This window comes from Nerophis ophidion, linkage group LG08 (genome assembly GCF_033978795.1).
Source record: "Nerophis ophidion isolate RoL-2023_Sa linkage group LG08, RoL_Noph_v1.0, whole genome shotgun sequence".
Taxonomy (NCBI): Eukaryota; Metazoa; Chordata; class Actinopteri; order Syngnathiformes; family Syngnathidae; genus Nerophis; species Nerophis ophidion.
Genome location: NC_084618.1, coordinates 5434951 through 5457667, shown reverse-complemented (window position 1 = coordinate 5457667; position 22717 = coordinate 5434951). Strand labels below are relative to the sequence as shown.

The window sequence follows — 22717 nt, the reverse complement described above, 5'->3', positions numbered from 1 at the left end:
GAGGTCAGGATCGAGGTTAGGTCTTTTAAGAAGAGGATGAATAACCGCTTTTTTGAATGCTAGGGGAACAGTGCCCGAGGAAAGTGATAAGTTTATAATATTTAGCACTGATGGACCTAATAATACAAAGAGCTCCTTGATCAGTTTCCCAGGAAGAGGGTCAAGTATATGTGATATATCACTAAACTTTGTTGTGAAAATCTTCTTCTGTTGTCTATGGAAACGCTCCCCGCCCACACTTCTTGGCGCCTTGTCTGAGCTGCTGTGATGTCGATGACCACAGTAACTAATTAGATGACCACAGTAACTAATTAGATGACCATAGTAACTAATTAGATGACCATAGTAACTAATTAGATGACCATTGTAACTAATTAGATGACCATAGTAACTAATTAGATGACCATAGTAACTAATTAGATGACCATAGTAACTAATTAGATGACCATAGTAACTAAATAGATGACCATAGTAACTAATTAGATGACCATAGTAACTAATTAGATGACCACAGTAACTAATTAGATGACCATAGTAACTAAATACATGACCATAGTAACTAATTAGATGACCACAGTAACTAATTAGATGACCATAGTAACTAATTAGATGACCATAGTAACTAAATAGATGACCATAGTAACTAATTAGATGACCATAGTAACTAATTAGATGACCATAGTAACTAAATAGATGACCATAGTAACTAATTAGATGACCATAGTAACTAATTAGATGACCATAGTAACTAATTAGATGACCACAGTAACTAATTAGATGACCATAGTAACTAATTACATGACCATAGTAACTAGTTAGATGACCACGGTAACTAATTAGATGACCACAGTAACTAATTAGATGACCATAGTAACTAAATAGATGACCATAGTAACTAATTAGATGACCATAGTAACTAATTAGATGACCATAGTAGCTAATTAGATGAGCACAGTAACTAATTACATGACCACAGTAACTAATTAGATGACCACAGTAACTAATTAGATGACCATAGTAACTAATTACATGACCATAGTAACTAATTACATGACCATAGTAACTAATTAGATGACCATAGTAACTAATTACATGACCATAGTAACTAATTAGATGACCACAGTAACTAATTAGATGACCACAGTAACTAATTACATGACCATAGTAACTAATTAGATGACCACAGTAACTAATTAGATGACCACAGTAACTAATTAGATGACCATAGTAACTAATTAGATGACCATAGTAACTAATTAGATGACCATAGTAACTAAATAGATGACCATAGTAACTAATTAGATGACCATAGTAACTAATTACATGACCATAGTAACTAATTAGATGACCATAGTAACTAATTACATGACCATAGTAACTAATTAGATGACCACAGTAACTAATTAGATGACCACAGTAACTAATTAGATGACCATAGTAACTAAATAGATGACCATAGTAACTAATTAGATGACCATAGTAACTAATTAGATGACCATAGTAACTAAATAGATGACCATAGTAACTAATTAGATGACCATAGTAACTAATTAGATGACCATAGTAACTAAATAGATGACCATAGTAACTAATTAGATGACCATAGTAACTAATTAGATGACCACAGTAACTAATTAGATGACCATAGTAACTAATTACATGACCATAGTAACTAATTACATGACCATAGTAACTAACTAGATGACCACAGTAACTAATTAGATGACCATAGTAACTAATTAGATGACCATAGTAACTAAATAGATGACCATAGTAACTAATTAGATGACCATAGTAACTAATTAGATGACCACAGTAACTAATTAGATGACCACAGTAACTAATTAGATGACCACAGTAACTAATTAGATGACCATAGTAACTAATTAGATGACCACAGTAACTAATTAGATGCCCATAGTAACTAATTAGATGACTATAGTAACTAATTAGATGACCACAGTAACTAATTAGATGACCATAGTAACTAATTAGATGACCATAGTAACTAATTAGATGACCACAGTAACTAATTAGATGACCATAGTAACTAATTAGATGACCATAGTAACTAATTAGATGACCACAGTAACTAATTAGATGACCATAGTAACTAAATAGATGACCATAGTAACTAATTAGACCATAGTAACTAATTACATGACCATAGTAACTAGTTAGATGACCACGGTAACTAATTAGATGACCACAGTAACTAATTAGATGACCATAGTAACTAAATAGATGACCATAGTAACTAATTAGATGACCATAGTAACTAATTAGATGACCATAGTAGCTAATTAGATGAGCACAGTAACTAATTACATGACCACAGTAACTAATTAGATGACCACAGTAACTAATTAGATGACCATAGTAACTAATTACATGACCATAGTAACTAATTACATGACCATAGTAACTAATTAGATGACCATAGTAACTAATTACATGACCATAGTAACTAATTAGATGACCACAGTAACTAATTAGATGACCACAGTAACTAATTACATGACCATAGTAACTAATTAGATGACCACAGTAACTAATTAGATGACCACAGTAACTAATTAGATGACCATAGTAACTAATTAGATGACCATAGTAACTAATTAGATGACCATAGTAACTAAATAGATGACCATAGTAACTAATTAGATGACCATAGTAACTAATTACATGACCATAGTAACTAATTAGATGACCATAGTAACTAATTACATGACCATAGTAACTAATTAGATGACCACAGTAACTAATTAGATGACCACAGTAACTAATTAGATGACCATAGTAACTAAATAGATGACCATAGTAACTAATTAGATGACCATAGTAACTAATTAGATGACCATAGTAACTAAATAGATGACCATAGTAACTAATTAGATGACCATAGTAACTAATTAGATGACCATAGTAACTAAATAGATGACCATAGTAACTAATTAGATGACCATAGTAACTAATCAGATGACCACAGTAACTAATTAGATGACCATAGTAACTAATTACATGACCATAGTAACTAATTACATGACCATAGTAACTAACTAGATGACCACAGTAACTAATTAGATGACCATAGTAACTAATTAGATGACCATAGTAACTAAATAGATGACCATAGTAACTAATTAGATGACCATAGTAACTAATTAGATGACCACAGTAACTAATTAGATGACCACAGTAACTAATTAGATGACCATAGTAACTAATTAGATGACCACAGTAACTAATTAGATGACCATAGTAACTAATTAGATGACCATAGTAACTAATTAGATGACCACAGTAACTAATTAGATGACCATAGTAACTAATTAGATGACCACAGTAACTAATTAGATGACCATAGTAACTAATTAGATGACCATAGTAACTAATTAGATGACCACAGTAACTAATTAGATGACCACAGTAACTAATTAGATGACCACAGTAACTAATTAGATGACCATAGTAACTAATTAGATGACCACAGTAACTAATTAGATGACCATAGTAACTAATTAGATGACCATAGTAACTAATTAGATGACCACAGTAACTAATTAGATGACCATAGTAACTAATTAGATGACCATAGTAACTAATTAGATGACCACAGTAACTAATTAGATGACCATAGTAACTAATTAGATGACCACAGTAACTGGTATATCATGGAAAACTGCAGATTCCAATCATTGAAATACTTGGTATAGTTCAAGACTTACGGTTATTACAAAACATGACTTTACATCTTAAAGGCCTACTGAAAGCCACTACTAGCGACCACGCAGTCGGATAGTTTGTGTATCAATGATGAAATATTAACATTGCAACACATGCCAATACGGCCGGTTTAGTTTACTAAATTGCAATTTTAAACTTCGCGCGGAAGCATCATGCTAAAACGTCGCGGTATGATGACGCGTGCGCGTGACGTCACGCATTGTAGAGGAACTTTTTGTTCCAGCATCGTTCCCAGCTATAAGTAGTCTGTTTTCATCGCATAATTCCACAGTATTCTGGACATCTGTGTTGCTGAATCTTTTGCAATTTGTTCAATGAATAATGGAGACGTCAAAGAAGAAAGCTGCAGGGGTGAAGCGGTGTATTGCGGCCGCCTTTAGCAACACAAACACAGCCGGTGTTTCATTGTTTACATTCGCGAAAGATGACGGTGAAGCTTTACTATGGAACAGAGTGGTCAAGCATACACGCTTCGATTGGACCACACACACACACAAAGTACAGTGTATTATGCAGCGATCATTTCGAAAGATCGTGTTTTGAAAAGGGTCCCTTGCGAATGGTAGAGATGGGTATCGCCACCACTTGTCGACTGGTGCTGAAGAAAGGTGCGGGGCCGACCTTCAGGCTTTACAAGTACGACCATATAATCTCACTAAAACACTAGTAACACTTTTAGCAGATAAGGGATTTTCCAGAATTATGCTAGTAAATTTGTCTAATAACATCTGAATCTCTCCCACCGTATAGTCTTTTTTTTTTCTAATTCTTCACTCTTACTTTCCTCATCCACGAATCGTTCATCCTCGCTCAAATGAATGGGGAAATGGTCGCTTTCTCTGTCTAAATCGCTCTCGCTGCAGGTGGCCATGATTGTAAACAATGTGATGACGTGAGGAGCTCCACAACCCGTGACGTCACGTGCACATCGTCTGCTACTTCCGGTACAGGCAAGGCTTTTTTGTCAGCACCAAAAGTTGCAAACTTTATCGTGGATGTTCTCTACTAAATCCTTTCAGGAAAAATATGGCAATATCGCGAAATGATCAAGTATGACACATAGAATGGACCTGCTATCCCCGTTTAAATAAGCAAAATCTCATTTCAGTAGGCCTTTGGAGAATTTCCAGCGGGCCTGATTGAAAAGCTTAACGGGCCGCACGTGGCCCATGGTCCTTACTTTGCCCAGGTCTGGATTGGTGGTTGACAGCAGCTGAGCGTGGGGCCACTAACCAGAGGCAGGTGAACCCAATTAATCCCCATGGTGACCAAAATAAACCCAGGAGTGCACACAACAGGAACTAAGGGGAGTCCAAAACAAACAGAACACAACCAACCAAAACACAATCCGAATGAAGGTTTCCCAAAGTCCTGACTTAAACGTGTGGACAATGCTGAAGAAACAAGTCCATGTCAGAAAAACCAACACATTTAGCTGAACTGCAGCAATTTTGTCAAGAGGAGTGGTCAAAAATTCAACCAGAAGCGCCTTAGTGCAGTGAAACTTTTCAGTAGACCCATAATAGATTCATAAAAGAACCAAACTTCATGAATATTTTTTGTGACCAACAAGTATGTGTTTCAATCACTCTATCACAAAATAATAAGAGTTGTAGGAATGATTGGAAACCCAAGACAGCCGTGACATTATGTTCTTTACGGTGGGCGGTATAGCTCGGTTGGTAGAGCGGCCGTGCCGGCAACTTGGGACGGCGTGGCGCGGTGGGAGAGTGGCCGTGCGCAACCCGAGCGTCCCTGGTTCAATCCCCACCTAGTACCAACCTCGTCATGTCCGTTGTGTCCTGAGCAAGACACTTCACCCTTGCTCCTGATGGGTCGTGGTTAGGGCCTTGCATGGCAGCTCCCTCCATCAGTGTGTGAATGTGTGTGTGAATGTGGAAGTAGTGTCAAAGCGCTTTGAGTACCTTGAAGGTAGAAAAGCGCTATACAAGTACAACCCATTTATTTATTTTATTTATAACCTGAGGGTTGCAGGTTCGATTCCCGCTTCCGCCATCCTAGTCACTGCCGTTGTGTCCTTGGGCAAGACACTTTACCCACCTGCTCCCAGTGCCACCCACACTGGTTTAAATGTAACTTAGATATTGGGTTTCACTATGTAAAGCGCTTTGAGTCCCTTGAGAAAAGCGCTATATAAATATAATTCACAATTCACACACTATGCAAACTTTTGATGGCGACTGTATGCATCGCCAGCCTTCTTCTCTTGTTGCCCTCTGACCCGACCCCCCCCTTCCTCCCCAGAGGGCGTCACATCCACCGGACAACACGTCCTCCCCACAGTGCTGGTCCTCTCCCTGCTGCTGCTCATCATCGCGCTCCTGGCCTGGTACTTCCTCAGGTAATAAACACTCTCCTCTCACATTATCTCTCTCCCGTTGGGCCAAGTACGCACATGTTTGTGTGTACAAAGTAGGGCTGGACGATAAAGCGATATCAATATGTACCGCGATAGACGCAGAATCGTTAAAAAAGTGCTTATATATACCGTATCTTCCGGACTATAAGGCGCACTTAAAATCCTTTTTTCCCTTTTGAACTTTGCATCGATAACAGTCTGGACCAGGGGTGCCCACACTTTTTCTGCAGGCGAGCTACTTTTCAATTGACCAACTCGAGGGGATCTACCTCATTTATATATATCATTTATATTCATTTATTTATGAAAGAGACATTTTTGTAAACAAGTTAAATGTGTTTAATGATAATACAAGCATGTGTAACACATATAGATGTCTTTCTTTCACAAAGACAAGAATATAAGTTGGTGTATTACCTGATTCTGATGACTTGCATTGATTGGAATCAGACAGTAATGATGATAACGCCCACATTTTCAAATGGAGGAGAATAAAAGTTGTCCTTTCTGTACAATACCACATGAAAGTGGTTGGTTTTTGGCATCTCATTCATCCAGCTTCCATACACTTTACAAGAAAAACATTGGCGGCAAATTCCGTAGCTTGCTTGATTGACATTCACGGCACCCGAGGGTCTTGTGAGATGACGCTGGCTGCTGCCAGTTCATTATTATGAAAAAATGACAGAGAGGAAGGCGAGAAACACTTTTTATTTCAACAGACTTTCGCGCCGTCCCTTCCGTCAAAACTCTAAAGGCCGACTGCACATTTCCTATCTTCACAATAAAAGCCCTGCTTCATGCTGCCTGCGCTAACAAAATAAGAGTTTCGGAAAGCTGGCGTGCACAAGTGATGTGCACGCCAGCTTTCTGAGGGATCGCTTGTGCACGCCAGTTTTCCGAGACTCTGTATTTAGTTAGCGCAGGCAGCATGAAGCAGGGCTTTTATTGTGAAGATAGGAAATGTGCAGTCGGCCTTTAGAGTTTTGACGGAAGGTACGGCGCGAGAGTCTGTTGAAATAAAAAGTGTTTCTGGCCTTCCTCTCGGTCATATTTTCATAATAATGATCTTGCAGCAGCCAGCGTCATCTCACAAGACCCTCCGGTACCGTGAATGTCATTTAAGTGACGTCTTGGTGAAGATTGATGATCACTCATTTTTAGGTCTATTTTTTTTTAAAAGCCTGGCTGGAGATCGACTGACACACCCCCCGCGGTCGACTGGTAGCTCGCGATCGACGTAATGGGCACCCCTGGTCTGGATGGTTCGTTTCCCCTTTTTAGCGGATGACACGATGTCGAATATTTCCAGAAACAATTTGAAATGTGGACTCGTCAGACCACAGAACACTTTTCCACTTTGCATCAGTCCATCTTAGATGATCTCGGTGCCCAGAGAAGCCAGCGGCGTTTCTGGATGTTGTTGATAAATGGCTTTCGCTTTGCATAGTAGAGCTTTAACTTGCACTTACAGATGTAGCGACCAACTGTATTTAGTGACAGTGGTTTTCTGACGTGTTCCTGAGCCCATGTGGTGATATCCTTTAGAAATTGATGTCGGATTTTGATATAGTTCCGTCTGAGGGATCGAAGGTCACGGTCATTCAATGTTGGTTTCTGGCCATGCCGCTTACGTGGAGTGATTTCTCCAGATTCTCTGAAACTTTTGATGATATTATGGAGCGTAGATGTTGAAATCCCTCAATTTCTTGCAATTCCACTTTGAGAAACGTTGTTCTTAAACTGTTTGCTCACGCAGTTGTGGACAAAGGGGTGTACCTCGCCCCATCCTTTCTTGTGAAAGACTGAGCATTATTTGGGAAGCTGTTTTTATACCCAATCATGGCACCCACCTGTTCCCAATTAGCCTGCACACCTGTGTTTGATGAGCATTCCTCAGCTTTATCAGTATTTATTGCCACCTTTCCCAACTTCCTTGTCACGTGTTGCTGGCATCAAATTCTAAAGTTAATGATTATTTGCAAAAGAAAATATGTTTATCATTTTGAACATCAAATATGTTGTCTTTGTAGCATATTCAACTGAATATGGCTTGAAAAAGATTTGTATTCCGTTTATATTTACGTCCAACACAATTTCCCAACTCCTATGGAAACGGGGTTTGTACGTAGTTTAGTGTTGTTATACAATGGTTAACTATGTGTTTATTGCTTCACATAAAACTTAAACATGATATGAGTTGACTGATGAAATCACTTAAAACATTTCCTATGGGAAATATTGCTTGGAAGTCAAACAGCGTCACGTAAAACGGGGTTAAAAGAAAAAAAAAAAAAAAAGTTGGACTTATCACCCCTCCTACTCCTCCTCCCGGGCTCTCTCTGATTGGCTGCGAGCCAGATTCCGAGGCAGAGCCCCGTGTGACCAAACACTTCCTCTTCTGGCCGCCGAGGCGGAGCCCGGTCAGGAAGCGGCGCTTAGTTGCCTCCCTCTGCCGCTAATCCCAGCAAGAGAGCGGGCCTGGAAGACGGCAGCAGACACTTTGTCACCTTCCCAGCCAGGAGCCTGCTTCCTCACGCCTTCGCTCATGAGAAAGACCAACTTCTCCACTTTCAGATGGTACGTTTTGCGGCTTGTGCCTTCTCACGCAAATTTTTTTTTTCATTTTCTAACAATACTTGTTCCTTTTTTAAAACGTGTATGACAGAGAAGAATGCTTTAACGGTCATAATAATTATTTACAGTCATATTGTCATGTTATTCCAACCACTGTTCGGTGTTTTTTTTGTAAATAGTTTTAGTTCCTTGTTCATTCTTTTCCCCGCTGTTTCTTTAGCTAAATTAGGGCAATTTGAATGAATTTCCTTGAATTGCCGCCGGGGCGCGAATTAATTTAGAACCTCTTCTCACTCTTGGCATGCTGTAAAAGTAAGCATGCGCTAATTATTTTAAAACCTCTTCTCACTCCTGCACTTACCAAAGGTATGCAGTAAAAGTTTGAGTGTGATGTAAGCTTGGACCTTAAATCCTACTGAATAGCTCTTAATCTTCAATCAATCAATCAATCAATGTTTACTTATATAGCCCTAAATCACTAGTGTCTCAAAGGGCTGCACAAACCACTACCACATCCTCGGTAGGCCCACATAAGGGCAAGGAAAACTCACACCCAGTGGGACGTCGGTGACAATGATGACTATGAGAAACCTTGGAGAGGAGGAAAGCAATGGATGTCGAGCGGGTCTAACATGATACTGTGAAAGTTCAATCCATAGTGGCTCCAACACAACCGCGAGAGTTCAGTTCAAGCGGATCCAAGACAGCAGCGAGAGTCCCGTCCACAGGAAACCATCTCAAGCGGAGGCGGATCAGCACCGTAGAGATGTCCCCAACCGATACAGGCGAGCGGTCCATCCTGGGTCCTGACGAGCGGTCCATCCTGGGTCTCGACTCTGGACAGCCAGTACTTCATCCATGGTCATCGGACCGGACCCCCTCCACAAGGGAGGGGGGGACATAGGAGAAAGAAAAGAAGCGGCAGATCAACTGGTCTAAAAAGGAGGTCTATTTAAAGGCTAGAGTATACAGATGAGTTTTAAGGTGAGACCTAAATGCTTCTACATACCAAAGGTATGCAGTAAAAATTTGAGTGTGATGTAAGCTTGGACCTTAAATCCTACTGAATAGCTCTTAATCTTCTTCTCTTTATGCGATTTCGAATTATCGGTATTGAAATCAGCCTCCTCCATTTTGAAAATGATGACAGGGGTAGTGTCGGTCGTGACGTCACGAGTTTGACCAGACGGTAATACTAAGCATGCGCTAATTTTTTGGGGAAGCGAGTTTTACCCGGCAGTAATTCAAGTCAGGCGCGTACTATTCAAGGAAATACGGTATATCCGCATTAAAGTATCATTCTCAGGCCTATTTCTATCATTTGTTTTAGAATGGGGGCGGCATAGCTCAGTTGGTAGAGTAGCCGTGCCAGCAACATGAGGGTTCCAGGTTCGATTCCTGCTTCCGCTATCCTAATCTCTGCCGTTGTGTCCTTGGGCAAGACACTTTACCCACCTGCTCCCAGTGCCACCCACGCTGGTTTAAATGTAACTTAGATATTGGGTTTCACTATGTAAAGCGCTTTGAGTCACTCGAGAAAAGCGCTATATAAATATAATTCACCCCCAAAAAAATTCACATCTCATGGCGTGGTGTTTTTTTTTTTTTTTTTTGAACAGGTTAAAAAACCAGAGGAAAGCGGTGGTCACCACAGTGGACAAGAAGATACCCAATGGCATCCTGGAGGAACAAGGTAAGGGAGGGTGTAAACATGTCACCCGGGAGGAACAAGGTAAGGGAGGGTGTAAACATGTCACCCGGGAGGAACAAGGTAAGGGAGAGTGTACACATGGCATCCTGGAGGAACAAGGTAAGGGAGGGTGTACACATGTCACCCGGGAGGAACAAGGTAAGGGAGGGTGTACACATGGCATCCTGGAGGAACAAGGTAAGGGAGGGTGTACACATGTCACCCGGGAGGAACAAGGTAAGGGAGGGTGTACACATGGCATCCTGGAGGAACAAGGTAAGGGAGGGTGTACACATGTCACCCGGGAGGAGATGATGAGTTCACACTGCCTCTTTATGCTCGCCCTTCACTTCCTGTGCGCGACCTGCCAAGTAGAACAAAAATAACCACACTCTTTTTGGGTTAGTTATTGTTTTATTTACTGTATACTATATATATATATATACCAGTGGTTTTCAACCTTTTTTCAGTGATGTACCCCCTGTGAACATTTTTTTTAATTCAAGTACCCCCTAATCAGAGCAAAGCATTTTTGGATGAAAAAAAGTAAAATACAAGCACTATGTCATCAGTTTCTGATTTATTAAATTGTATATCAGTGCAAAATATTGCTCATTTGTAGTGGTCTTTCTTGAACTATTTGGAAAAAAAGATATAAAAATAACTAAAAACTTGCTGAAAAATAAAGAAGTGATTCAATTATAAATAAAGATTTCTACACATAGAAGTAATCATCAACTTAAAGTGCCCTCTTTGGGGATTGTAATAGAGATCCATCTGGATTCAACTTAATTCTAAACATCTTTTCACAAAAAAAAGAAATCTTTAACATCAATATTTATGGAACATGTCCACAAAAAATCTAGCTGTCGACGTTTTTTTTAATTCAAGTACCTCCTAATCAGAGCAAAGCGTTTTTGGTTGAAAAAAAGTAAAATCCAGCACTATGTCATCTGTTTCTGATTTATTAAATTGTATAACAGTGTAAAATATTGCTCATTTGTAGTGGTCTTTCTTGAACTATTTGGAAAAATATATATAAAAATAACAACTTGTTGAAAAATAAACAAGTGATTCAATAATAAATAAAGATTTCTACACATAGAAGTAATCATCAACTTAAAGTGCCCTCTTTGGGGATTGTAATAGAGATCCATCTGGATTCAACTTAATTCTAAACATTTTTTCACAAAAAAAAGAAATCTTTAACATCAATATTTATGGAACATGTCCACAAAAAAATCTATCTGTGAACGTTTTTTTTAATTCAAGTACCCCCTAATCAGAGCAAAGCGTTTTTGGTTGAAAAAAAGTAAAATACTGCACTATGTCATCAGTTTCTGATTTATTAAATTGTATAACAGTGCAAAATATTGCTCATTTGTAGTGGTCTTTCTTGAACTATTTGGAAAAAAAGATATAAAAATAACTAACAATTTGTTGAAAAAAACCCAAGTGATTCAATTATAAATAAAGATTTCTACACATAGAAGTAATCATCAACTTAAAGTGCCCTCTTTGGGGATTGTAATAGAGATCCATCTGGATTCATCAACTTAATTCTAAACATTTCTTCACAAAAAAAAGAAATATTTAACATCAATATTTATGGAACATGTCCACAAAAAATCTATCTGTGAACATTTTTTTTAAATTCAAGTGCCTCCTAATCAGAGCAAAGCATTTTTGGTTGAAAAAAAGTAAAATACAAGCATTATGTCATCAGTTTCTGATTTATTAAATTGTATAACAGTGCAAAATATTGCTCATTTGTAGTGGTCTTTCTTGAACTATTTGGAAAAAACTGTATAAAAATAACTAAAAACTTGTTGAAAAAAACAAGTGATTCAATAATAAATAAAGATTTCAACACATAGAAGTAATCATCAACTTAAAGTGCCCTCTTTGGGGATTGTAATAGAGATCCATCTGGATTCATCAACTTCATTCTAAACATTTTTTCACAAAAAAAAGAAATCTTTAACATCAATATTTATGGAACATGTCCACAAAAAATCTAGCTGTCAACACTGAATATTGCATTGTTGCATTTCTTTTCACACTTTATGAACTTACATTCATATTTTGTTGAAGTATTATCCAATGAATATATTTAAAAGGATTGTTGAATTGTTGCTATTTTTAGAATATTAAAAAAAAAATCTCACGTACCCCTTGGTATACCTTCAAGTACCCCCAGGGGTACGCGTACCCCCATTTGAGAACCCCTGATATATACAGTACTATGTGTACTTAGCTGAACAAATATTCCACTATGCTTTCATTGAGGGCTTATGCTTGCAACAGTGAGTAATATAAGAATATAAATGTATAAGGACTCACCTTGTGATATTATTCCATATTTCATTTGTTGATTGGCAACACTAAATTGGCCCTAGTGTGTGAATGTTGTCTGTCTATCTGTGTTGGCCCTGCGATGAGGTGGCGACTTGTCCAGGGTGTACCCCGCCTTCCACCCGATTGTAGCTGAGATAGGCGCCAGAGCCCCCCGCGACCCCGAAAGGGAATAAGCGGTAGAATTTTTTTTTAGAATATGCTGTAAAAAAAAAAAAAATGTAAAAAGTTGATTTTACGGTCAAAAAACAGCAGTTAGAATTTACTACGGTTTTTACTAGAGATGTCCGATAATCAATCAATCAATCAATCAATCAATGTTTATTTATACAGCCCCAAATCACAAATGTCTCAAAGGACTGCACAAATCATTACGACTACGACATCCTCGGAAGAACCCACAAAAGGGCAAGGAAAACTCACACCCAGTGGGCAGGGAGAATTCACATCCAGTGGGACGCCAGTGACAATGCTGACTATGAGAAACCTTGGAGAGGACCTCAGATGGATACATGGATGATACAGCAGAGGATTGGGAGAATGTCATGTGGTCAGATGAAACCAAAATAGAACTTTTTGGTATAAACTCAACTGGTCGTGTTTGGAGGAAGAAGAATACAGAGTTGCATCCCAAGAACACCATACCTACTGTGAAGCATGGGGGTGGAAACATCATGCTTTGGGGCTGTTTTTCTGCTAAGGGGACAGGACGATTGATCCGTGTTAAGGAAAGAATGAATGGGGCCATGTATCGTGAGATTTTGAGCCAAAACCTTTGAATGGTTGACCAAATACTTATTTTCCACCATAATTTACAAATCTTTAAAATTCCTACAATGTGAATTCCTGGATTTTTTTCCCACATTCTGTCTCTCACAGTTGAAGTGTACCTATGATGAACATTACAGAACTCTGTCATTATTTTAATTGGGAGAACTTGCACAATCGCTGGCTGACTAAATACTTCTTTGCCCAACTCCATGTGTATTTTTTTAAACTTTTTGTTGATTGTAGACCAACAGACGGTGGTCCTGCTGCCCAGATCTGCGTCGGCCTCCAAGAACTACCCCCCGCTCGCCTTGGAGCATCTGGAGGACGAGTACCGGCTCCGCTCGGCCGACGACGGAAAGCTCTTCCGAGAGGAGTACAACGTAAGCATCCCTCTTGTTAAAAAAAAAAAATTTTAGCAATGAATGCAAATATAGAGACAAACATGGGAAGCAAACTACAGCAGAAGTATTAATAACGCGGGAAAACTCCTCGCTGCTCTTTCCATGACTCAAGCGTACGTGTTTGCGTGAAAAGTACCCCATTTCTGTTTCAGCATCGGAGTGAAGTGTCGATAAACGATGACTGTGCGGGGGATGTTATTTTGAGCAAATAGAGGAAGTCCTGTGCGTTAAATAATGAATATGCAGCGGCGGGAATGACCAAACGCAACTTTTATGTCCCGCAGTCTCTGCCAGGGGGTAACGCCCAGGGGACGTACGAGGAGGCCAACAAGGAGAACAACAAGGAGAAGAACAGATACCCCAACATCCTTCCATGTGAGTGCGCCCCCTTTTGTCGATTCAGGTTTGGATGTAAAAGCGAGTCGCGCGTCGTCTTTCGCGTCAAGAAGTTAGATATTTTGTTTCCGTTTCCCGTCAGCGAGTCATGATGAGAGGGGTCTAGTTACCATGACGACGGCCACACTCGATCGCAAGTTCCTCCTTTTGACCCTGACTGAAGCAGATTGACAGTTCTGCACGGATGTCGAGATAAAGTCAAATTGATAGGGTTTCTTCTGAACACGGCGGGCCACTTTATTAGGTACACTGACCACATTGTTGTTTACCGTGTTTCCATGAATTGGGCGCTAATTAATTTAAAACCTTTAAAAACTATATCGTCATATAGTTTTTGGCCATATCGCCCAGCCCTAAGTTTAGATTTGGTTCTAAAAAACTATATAACTATATATGGGGCTAAATTAGCTTGAATGTGAAGTAGTGAAACAAAAGTATACATGCTTTGTATATTTCAACAGAAGACTATTTAGGAAGCATTTTACAGCAGAGTAAACAGCCAGGAAGAGGAAATGAGCAAGTGGCTTAACAAGGCAGGGGAGACAATAATATCCATGTCCTATACAGTCATAGATATGAATGGGTAGATAGACGACACGCCTCTTGGGACATGTACGTGTCAAAAGGACAGGCAAAAGAGAATAATAATAATAATAATAATGGATTTTATTTGTAAAAAGGCACTTTACGTTGAGCAAACAACCTCAAAGTGCCACAGTGTAAAAAAAAATTGTACTAATAATAATAAAAAGATAATAAAATAAATAAAATATAAAACTACAAACAACCCAATAGCTAGAACCAGCATGCATATCTATAAAAAGTTTTTTTTTGTTATTTTTAAAAGTGTTTTTAAGCCTTTTTTAAAAGCTTCCACAGTCTGAGGTGCCCTCAGGTGGTCAGGGAGAGCATTCCACAGACTGGGAGCAGAATAAATCTAAAGGTAAGCACTAGAGATGTCCGATTATATCGGACTGCCGATATTATCGGCTGATAAATGCTTTAAAAAGTAATATCGGAAATGATCGGTGTTTGTTTCGTCAAGTACATTTTAGGACTTTTTAAAACAGCACTGTAGGGAGTGGTACATGGATGGAGGGAGAAGTACAGAGCACTTATGTCTCCCTGTCATACTTGCCGACCTTCACCATTTTTTTCCGGAAGACTCACGAATTTCAGTGCACTTCCCGAAAATCTCCCGGGGCAACCATTCTCCCCAATTTCTCCCGATTTCCACCCAGACAACAATATTGGGGGCGTGGCTTAAAGGCACTGCCTTTGCGTACCGGCCCAATCACATAATATCTACGGCTTTTCACACAAGTGAATGCATAGCATACTTGGTCAACAGCCATACAGGTCACACTGAGGGTGGCCGAATAAACAACTTTAACACTGTTACAAATATGCGCCGCACTGTGAACCCGCACCAAACAAGAATGACAAACACATTTCGGGAGAACATCCGCACCGTAAGTGAAGTGAATGATATTTATATAGCGCTTTTCTCTAGTGACTCAAAGCGCTTTACATAGTGAAACCCAATATCTAAGTTACATTTAAAGCAGTGTGGGCGGCACTGGGAGCAGGTGGGTAAAGTGCCTTGCCCAAGGACACAACGGCAGTGACTAGGATGGCGGAAGCGGGAATCGAACCTGCAACCCTCAAGTTGCTGGCACGGCCACTCTACCAACCGAGCTAACAACATAAACATAACAGAACAAATTCCCAGAATCCCTTGCAGCACTAACTCTTCCAGGACGCTACTATATACACCCCAACTCCGCCCACCTCAACCTCCTCATGCTCTCTCAGCGAGAGCATGTCCCAAATTCCAAGCTACTGTTTTGAGGCATGTTAAAAAAAAATGCTGCACTTTGTGACTTCAATAATAAATATGCCATCGCCTTATTGGCATTTTTTTCCCCCTAACCTGAGTTGATTTACTTTGGAAAACCTTGTTACATTGTTTAATGCAGGGGTGCCCACACTTTTTCTGCAGGCGAGCTACTTTTCAATTGACCAACTCGAAGGGATCTACCTCATTTATATATATCATTTATATTTATTTATTTATGAAAGAGACATTTTTTGTAAACAAGTTAAATGTGTTTAATGATAATACAAGCATGTGTAACACATATAGATGTCTTTCTTTCACAAAGACAAGAATATAAGTTGGTGTATTACCTGATTCTGATGACTTGCATTGATTGGAATCAGACAGTAATGATGATAACGCCCACATTTTCAAATGGAGGAGAAAAAAAGGTTGTCCTTCCTGTACAATACCACATGAAAGTGGTTGGTTTTTGGCATCTAATTCATCTAGCTTCCATACACTTTACAAGAAAAATATTGGCGGCAAATTCCGTAGCTTGCTTGATTGACATTCACGGCACCCGAGGGTCTTGTGAGATGACGCTGGCTGCTGCCAGTTCATTATTATGAAAAAATGACAGAGAGGAAGGCGAGAAACACTTTTTATTTCAACAGACTTTCGCGCCGTCCCTTCCGTCAAAACTCTAAAGGCCGACTGCACATTTCCTATCTTCACAATAAAAGCCCTCCTTCATGCTGCCTGCGCTAACAAAATAAGAGTCTCGGAAAGCTGGCGTGCACAAGTGATGTGCACGCCAGCTTTCTGAGGGATCGCTTGTGCACGCCAGTTTTCCGAGACTCTGTATTTAGTTAGCGCAGGCAGCATGAAGCAGGGCTTTTATTGTGAAGATAGGAAATGTGCAGTCGGCCTTTAGAGTTTTGACGTAAGGTACGGCGCGAGAGTCTGTTGAAATAAAAAGTGTTTCTCGCCTTCCTCTCGGCCTCAGTCTGCACCCCCTCTCCAAGGCCCAGGCTAAGACCGATTTTTTTTTAAATTTCATTTTAATCTTCTATCCCCCCCCCCCTTGTTTACCTGTATCTCATCTTTTTTTGTAAGGGGCGCTGGAAGCCGGCAGACCCGTCAGCGATCCTGTTCTGTCTCCCTGTAATGTTTGTCTGATCTTGAATGGGATTGTGCTGAAAATTGTAATTTTCCTGAAGGAACTCTCCTGACGGAATGAATAAAGTACTATCTAATCTAATCTAATCTAATATTTTCATAATAATGATCTTGCAGCAGCCAGCGTCATCTCACAAGACCCTCCGGTACCGTGAATGTCATTTAAGTGACGTCTTGGTGAAGATTGATGATCACTCATTTTTAGGTCTATTTTTTTTTAAAAGCCTGGCTGGAGATCGACTGACACACCCCCCGCGGTCGACTGGTAGCTCGCGATCGACGTGATGGGCACCCCTGGTTTAATGCATCCAAAATTAGGCATAATAATGTGTTAATTCCACGACTGTATATATCGGTTGATATCGGAATCTGTAATTAAGAGTTGGACAATATCGGATATCGGCAAAAAAGCCGTTATCGAACATCTCTAGTAAGCACCCAAATGTTCTTTCGGGGTTTGCGTAGCAGCACTTTGTGCCGATAGAAATGTCCTTTTATTTTTCATCTCAAAAGGTGTCCACGGCCTTAAGGGTAACCAAGACATTATTCACAACCGCTATAAAAGGAGCAGGGAGTTAAATGTAATAGGTTAAGCAGGTGTACCTAATATATTGGCCACTACGTTGTTTTCGGAGCCCATCGCAACTTCCTGGGAACTTCCGCCATGCTAAGCTAAGCCAACAAAAATGTTTGAGCAAAAAATAATCCACACTAGTGAACAATGTGACCTTTGCCCCCGTTTGCAGATGATCACTCCAGGTGGTGCTGACCCAGCTGGACGGCAGCCCCGCATCCTCCGACTACGTCAACGCCTCCTACATCGACGTGAGTACTTCTGCGCTGTGCAGAAACATCCATCCATCCATGTTCTACCGCTTGTCCCTTTTGGTGTCGCGGGGGCGTGTTGGAGCCTATCTCAGCTGCAATCGGGCAGAAGGCGGGGTACACCCTGGACAAGTCGCCAGGGCCAACACAGATAGACAGACAACATTCACACACTAGGGCCAATTTAGTGTTGCCAATCAACCTATCCCCAGGTGCATGTTTTTGGAGGTGGGAGGAAGCCGGAGTACCCGGAGGGAGAACATGCAAACTCCACACAGAAAGATCCCAAGCCTGGGATTGAACCCAGGACTACCTTCGTACTGTGAGGCACATGCACTAACCCCTGGACCACTGTGCAGAAGCAATGCGTGTTATATATGTATATATAAGCTTGTTAGCCTCCGGCTTCCGGCACCTTCAGTTAGAGGATTTTTATCAGCAAAGGTGGCTATGTTCCGTTTAGTACTGTTGCATCCATCCTTCCATTTTTTTTCCACTTATCCGAGGTGGGTTCGCGAGGGCAGCAGCCTAAGCAGTGCAATCTCCCGGGGATACCTATATATATATATATATATATATGTATATGTGTGTGTGTATGTATATGTGTGTGTGTATGTATGTGTGTATATATATATATATATGTATGTATTTATATATATATATATATATGTATATATATATATATATATGTATATATATATATATGTATATATATATGTGTATATATATGTATATATATATGTATATATATGTATATATATATATATGTATATATATATGTATATATATATATATATATATATATATATATATATATATATATGTTTTGATTGGAGTATCCAGAGAATAGTGCTTGATACCGTGGTAGAGCGCAATATGTAGGTGTGGGAAAAATCACAAGACTACTTTATCTCTACAGAACTGTTTCATGAGTATATGTTTGTTATTGCAATCAGAAAATCTTCTGATGATTGACGGAACCCCTCATGAAACAGTTCTGTAGAGATGAAGTAGTCTTGTGATTTTTCCCACACATATATATATATATATATATATATATACATACATACAGTATATATACAGTATATATATGTATGTATATATATATATATATATATATATTTGTATGTATATATATATATATATGGATATATATATGTATGGATATATGTATATATATATATGTGTGTGTATATATATATATATATATATATATGTATATATGTATATATAATATATATAGGTATATTAATTTATTTTATTACGACGAGTTGAGTTTATACCACAAAGTTCTATTTTGGTTTCATCTGACCACATGACATTCTCCCAATCCTCTGCTGTATCATCCATGTATCCATTTTGGTATAAACTCAACTCGTCGTGTTTGGAGGAAGAAGAATACTGAGTTGCATCCCAAGAACACCACACCTACTGTGAAGCATGGGGGTGGAAACATCATGCTTTGGGGCTGTTTTTTTGCTAAGGGGACAGGACGATTGATCCGTGTTAAGGAAAGAATGAATGGGGCCATGTATCGTGAGATTTTGACCCAAAACCTCCTTCCATCAGTGAGAGCTTTGAATGATTATTTTCCACCATAATTTACAAATAAATTCTTTAAAATTCCTACAATGTGAATTCCTGGATTTTTGTTTCACATTCTGTCTCTCACAGTTGAAGTGTACCTATGATGAACATTACAGACCTCTGTCATCATTTGAAGTGGGAGAACTTGCACAATCGCTGGCTGACTAAATACTTTTTTGCCCCACTGTATATATATATGTATATATATATATATGTGTGTATATATATATGTCAGAAATGAATGGGGATGTCATCAATGCTGTTCATATACCTGCTATTTATGGTGTAGGTATAAATGTTAAAACCGGGAAAGTTTTGACTAAAAGACAAGTTGTCTTGTATGCTCACTATTTTATTTAAGGACAAAATTGTTCCTCGATTGCAATAACAAACATATTTTTAATGTACCCTACAATTTTTGTTAAAATAAAGCCAATAATGACATTTTTTTTGTGGTCCCCCTTGTTAAGAAAAGTACTGCAAAGTAGCGAAATACATTTTGGTACCGGTATTTAGGTATGGGGACGACTTGGCGGTGTTGGGAGAGTGGCCCTGCCAGCAACCTGAGAGGTTCCTGGTTCAATCCCCACCTTCTACCAACTAAGTTGAAAATTGAAACGTTTATTAGTAGATTGCACAGTAAAGTACATATTGCGTACAATGGACCACTAAATGGTAACATCTGAATATGTTTTTCAAGTTGTTTAAGTCAGGGTCCACATTAATCAATTCATGGTAATCAATGTCGGTTGTGTCCTTGAGCAAGGCACGTCACCCTTGCTCCTGATGGGTTGCGGTTAGGACCTTGCATGGCAGCTCCCCGCCATCAGTGTGTGAATGGGTGAATTTGGAAATACTGTCAAAGCGCTTTGAGTACCTTGAAGGTAGAAAAGCGCTATACAAGTATTACTCATTTAGCATTTACTCAACTACTGGTATCGGGATAACCTTATTCCACATAATTTTTTAACATTTGTAACAAAATATCAAAATGGGCCGCCGCAATCTTTGACTTTTCAGTGCCTGGACACCCCTCCCTTAAACTAGTTTGCTCTCTCCCAGGGGTTCACAGTCAAGAACAAGTTCATCGCAGCACAAGGTAAGACGGTGTTTACCGTTTTTGTCGATTGGACCAGCGGATCGGACGCTGACCTTTTCGACGTCTGGCAGGTCCGAAAGAGGAAACGGCCGCCGATTTCTGGAGGATGATTTGGGAGCAGAAAGTGGCGACGGTCATCATGCTGACCAACCTGAAGGAGAGGAAAGAGGTGAGTGATCAGGGGATGATTTCACAGATCAAAGTGGTATTGATGAGCGAAGCAGGATCGATAGGAGAAGCACTGGGGCGAGAATGAAAAATGTCATGTGCTGCGATCAATGTCGCGAAAATACGGTATAGTCGCTTCGATAACGGGAACAGGTTCTCTAAAAGGGATTCGAATTCATGGAATAGGTTCTTTTCTTATCGAACAATCGGGAGAACCGGTTTCAAACATCATCCCGAGCCCTATGGTCGCGAAAATACGGTATAGTGGCTCCCATAACAGGAACCGGTTCTCAAAAAGGGATTTGAATCCATGGAATTTGTTCTTTTATAATCGAAAAATCGGGAGAACTGGTTTCGAACATCACCCCTAGCCCTATAGTCGCGAAAGTACGGTATAGTGGCTTCCATAACGGGAACCGGTTCTCTAAAAGGGATTCGAATCCATGGAATCGGTTATTTTCTTATTGAACAATCGGGAGAACCGGTTTCAAACATCATCCCGAGCCCTATGGTCGCGAAAATACGGTATAATGGCTCCCATAACAGGAACCGGTTCTCAAAAAGGGATTCGAATCCATGGAATCGGTTCTTTTCTTATCGAACAATCGGGAGAACCGGTTTCGAATATCATCCCTACCCCTATGGTCGCGATAATACAGTATAGTGGCTTGTTCTCAAAAAGGGATTTGAATCCATGGAATTGGTTCTTGTATAATCGAACAATCGGGAGAACTGGTTTCGAACATTACCCCAAGCCCTATAGTCGCGGAATTACGGTATAGTGGCTTCCATAACGGGAAACGGTTCTCAAAAAGGGATTTGAATCCATGGAATCGGTTATTTTCTTATCGAACAATCGGGAGAACCGGTTTCAAACATCATCCCTAGCCCTATGTTCGCAAAAATACGGTATAGTGGCTCCCATAACAGGAACCGGTTCTCAAAAAGGGATTTGAATCCATGGAATCGGTTATTTTCTTATCGAACAATCGGGAGAACCGGTTTCGAACATCATCCCTACCCCTATAGTCGCGATAATACGGTATAGTGGCTTCCATAACGGGAACCCGTTCTCAAAAAGGGATTTGAATCCATGGAATCGGTTCTTGCATAATCGAACAATTGGGAGAACCGGTTTCAAACATCATCCCTAGCCCTATGTTCGCGAAAATACGGTATAGTGGCTCCCATAACAGGAACCGGTTCTCAAAAAGGGATTAGAATCCATGGAATCGGTTCTTTTCTTATCGAACAATCGGGAAAACCGGTTTCGAACATCATCCCTATCCCTATGGTCGCGATAATACAGTATAGTGGCTTCCATAGCGGGAACCCGTTCTCAAAAAGGGATTTGAATACATGGAATCGGTTTGGTTCTTTTGTTATCGAACAATCGGGAGAACTGGTTTCAAACAACATCTCTAGCCCTATGGTCACAAAAATACAGTATAGTGGCTCCCATAACGGGAACCGGTTCCTAAAAAGGGATTCGAATCCATGGAATCGGTTCTTTTCTTATCGAACAATCGGGAGAACCGGTTTCAAACATCATCCCTAGCCCTATGGTCGCGAAAATACGGTATAGTGGCTCCCATAACAGGAACCGGTTCTCAAAAAGGGATTCGAATCCATGGAATTGGTTCTTTTATAATCGAACAATCGGGAGAACTGGTTTCGAACATTACCCCTAGCCCTATGGTTGCGAAATTACGGTATAGTG

The 22717-nt window shown here is 39.7% G+C and overlaps 1 protein-coding gene across 2 annotated transcripts in view; it reads left to right on the top strand.

Moving 5' to 3' along the window:
- LOC133557233 (receptor-type tyrosine-protein phosphatase epsilon-like) overlaps window positions 1-22717 on the top strand; it is a 275984-nt gene that overhangs the window by 235688 nt on the left and 17579 nt on the right. The window contains exons 5-12 of one of the 2 annotated variants that reach the window (XM_061907545.1): window positions 6013-6109; window positions 10324-10397; window positions 13764-13900; window positions 14206-14300; window positions 14340-14349; window positions 18078-18143; window positions 20793-20829; window positions 20901-20998. In XM_061907545.1, coding sequence (XP_061763529.1) covers window positions 6013-6109; window positions 10324-10397; window positions 13764-13900; window positions 14206-14300; window positions 14340-14349; window positions 18078-18143; window positions 20793-20829; window positions 20901-20998 — 614 coding nt within the window. Of the gene's footprint in view, window positions 1-6012; window positions 6110-8559; window positions 8708-10323; window positions 10398-13763; window positions 13901-14205; window positions 14301-14339; window positions 14350-18077; window positions 18144-20792; window positions 20830-20900; window positions 20999-22717 lie in introns of those variants that run through there. The other variant, XM_061907546.1, reaches the window with a different exon arrangement.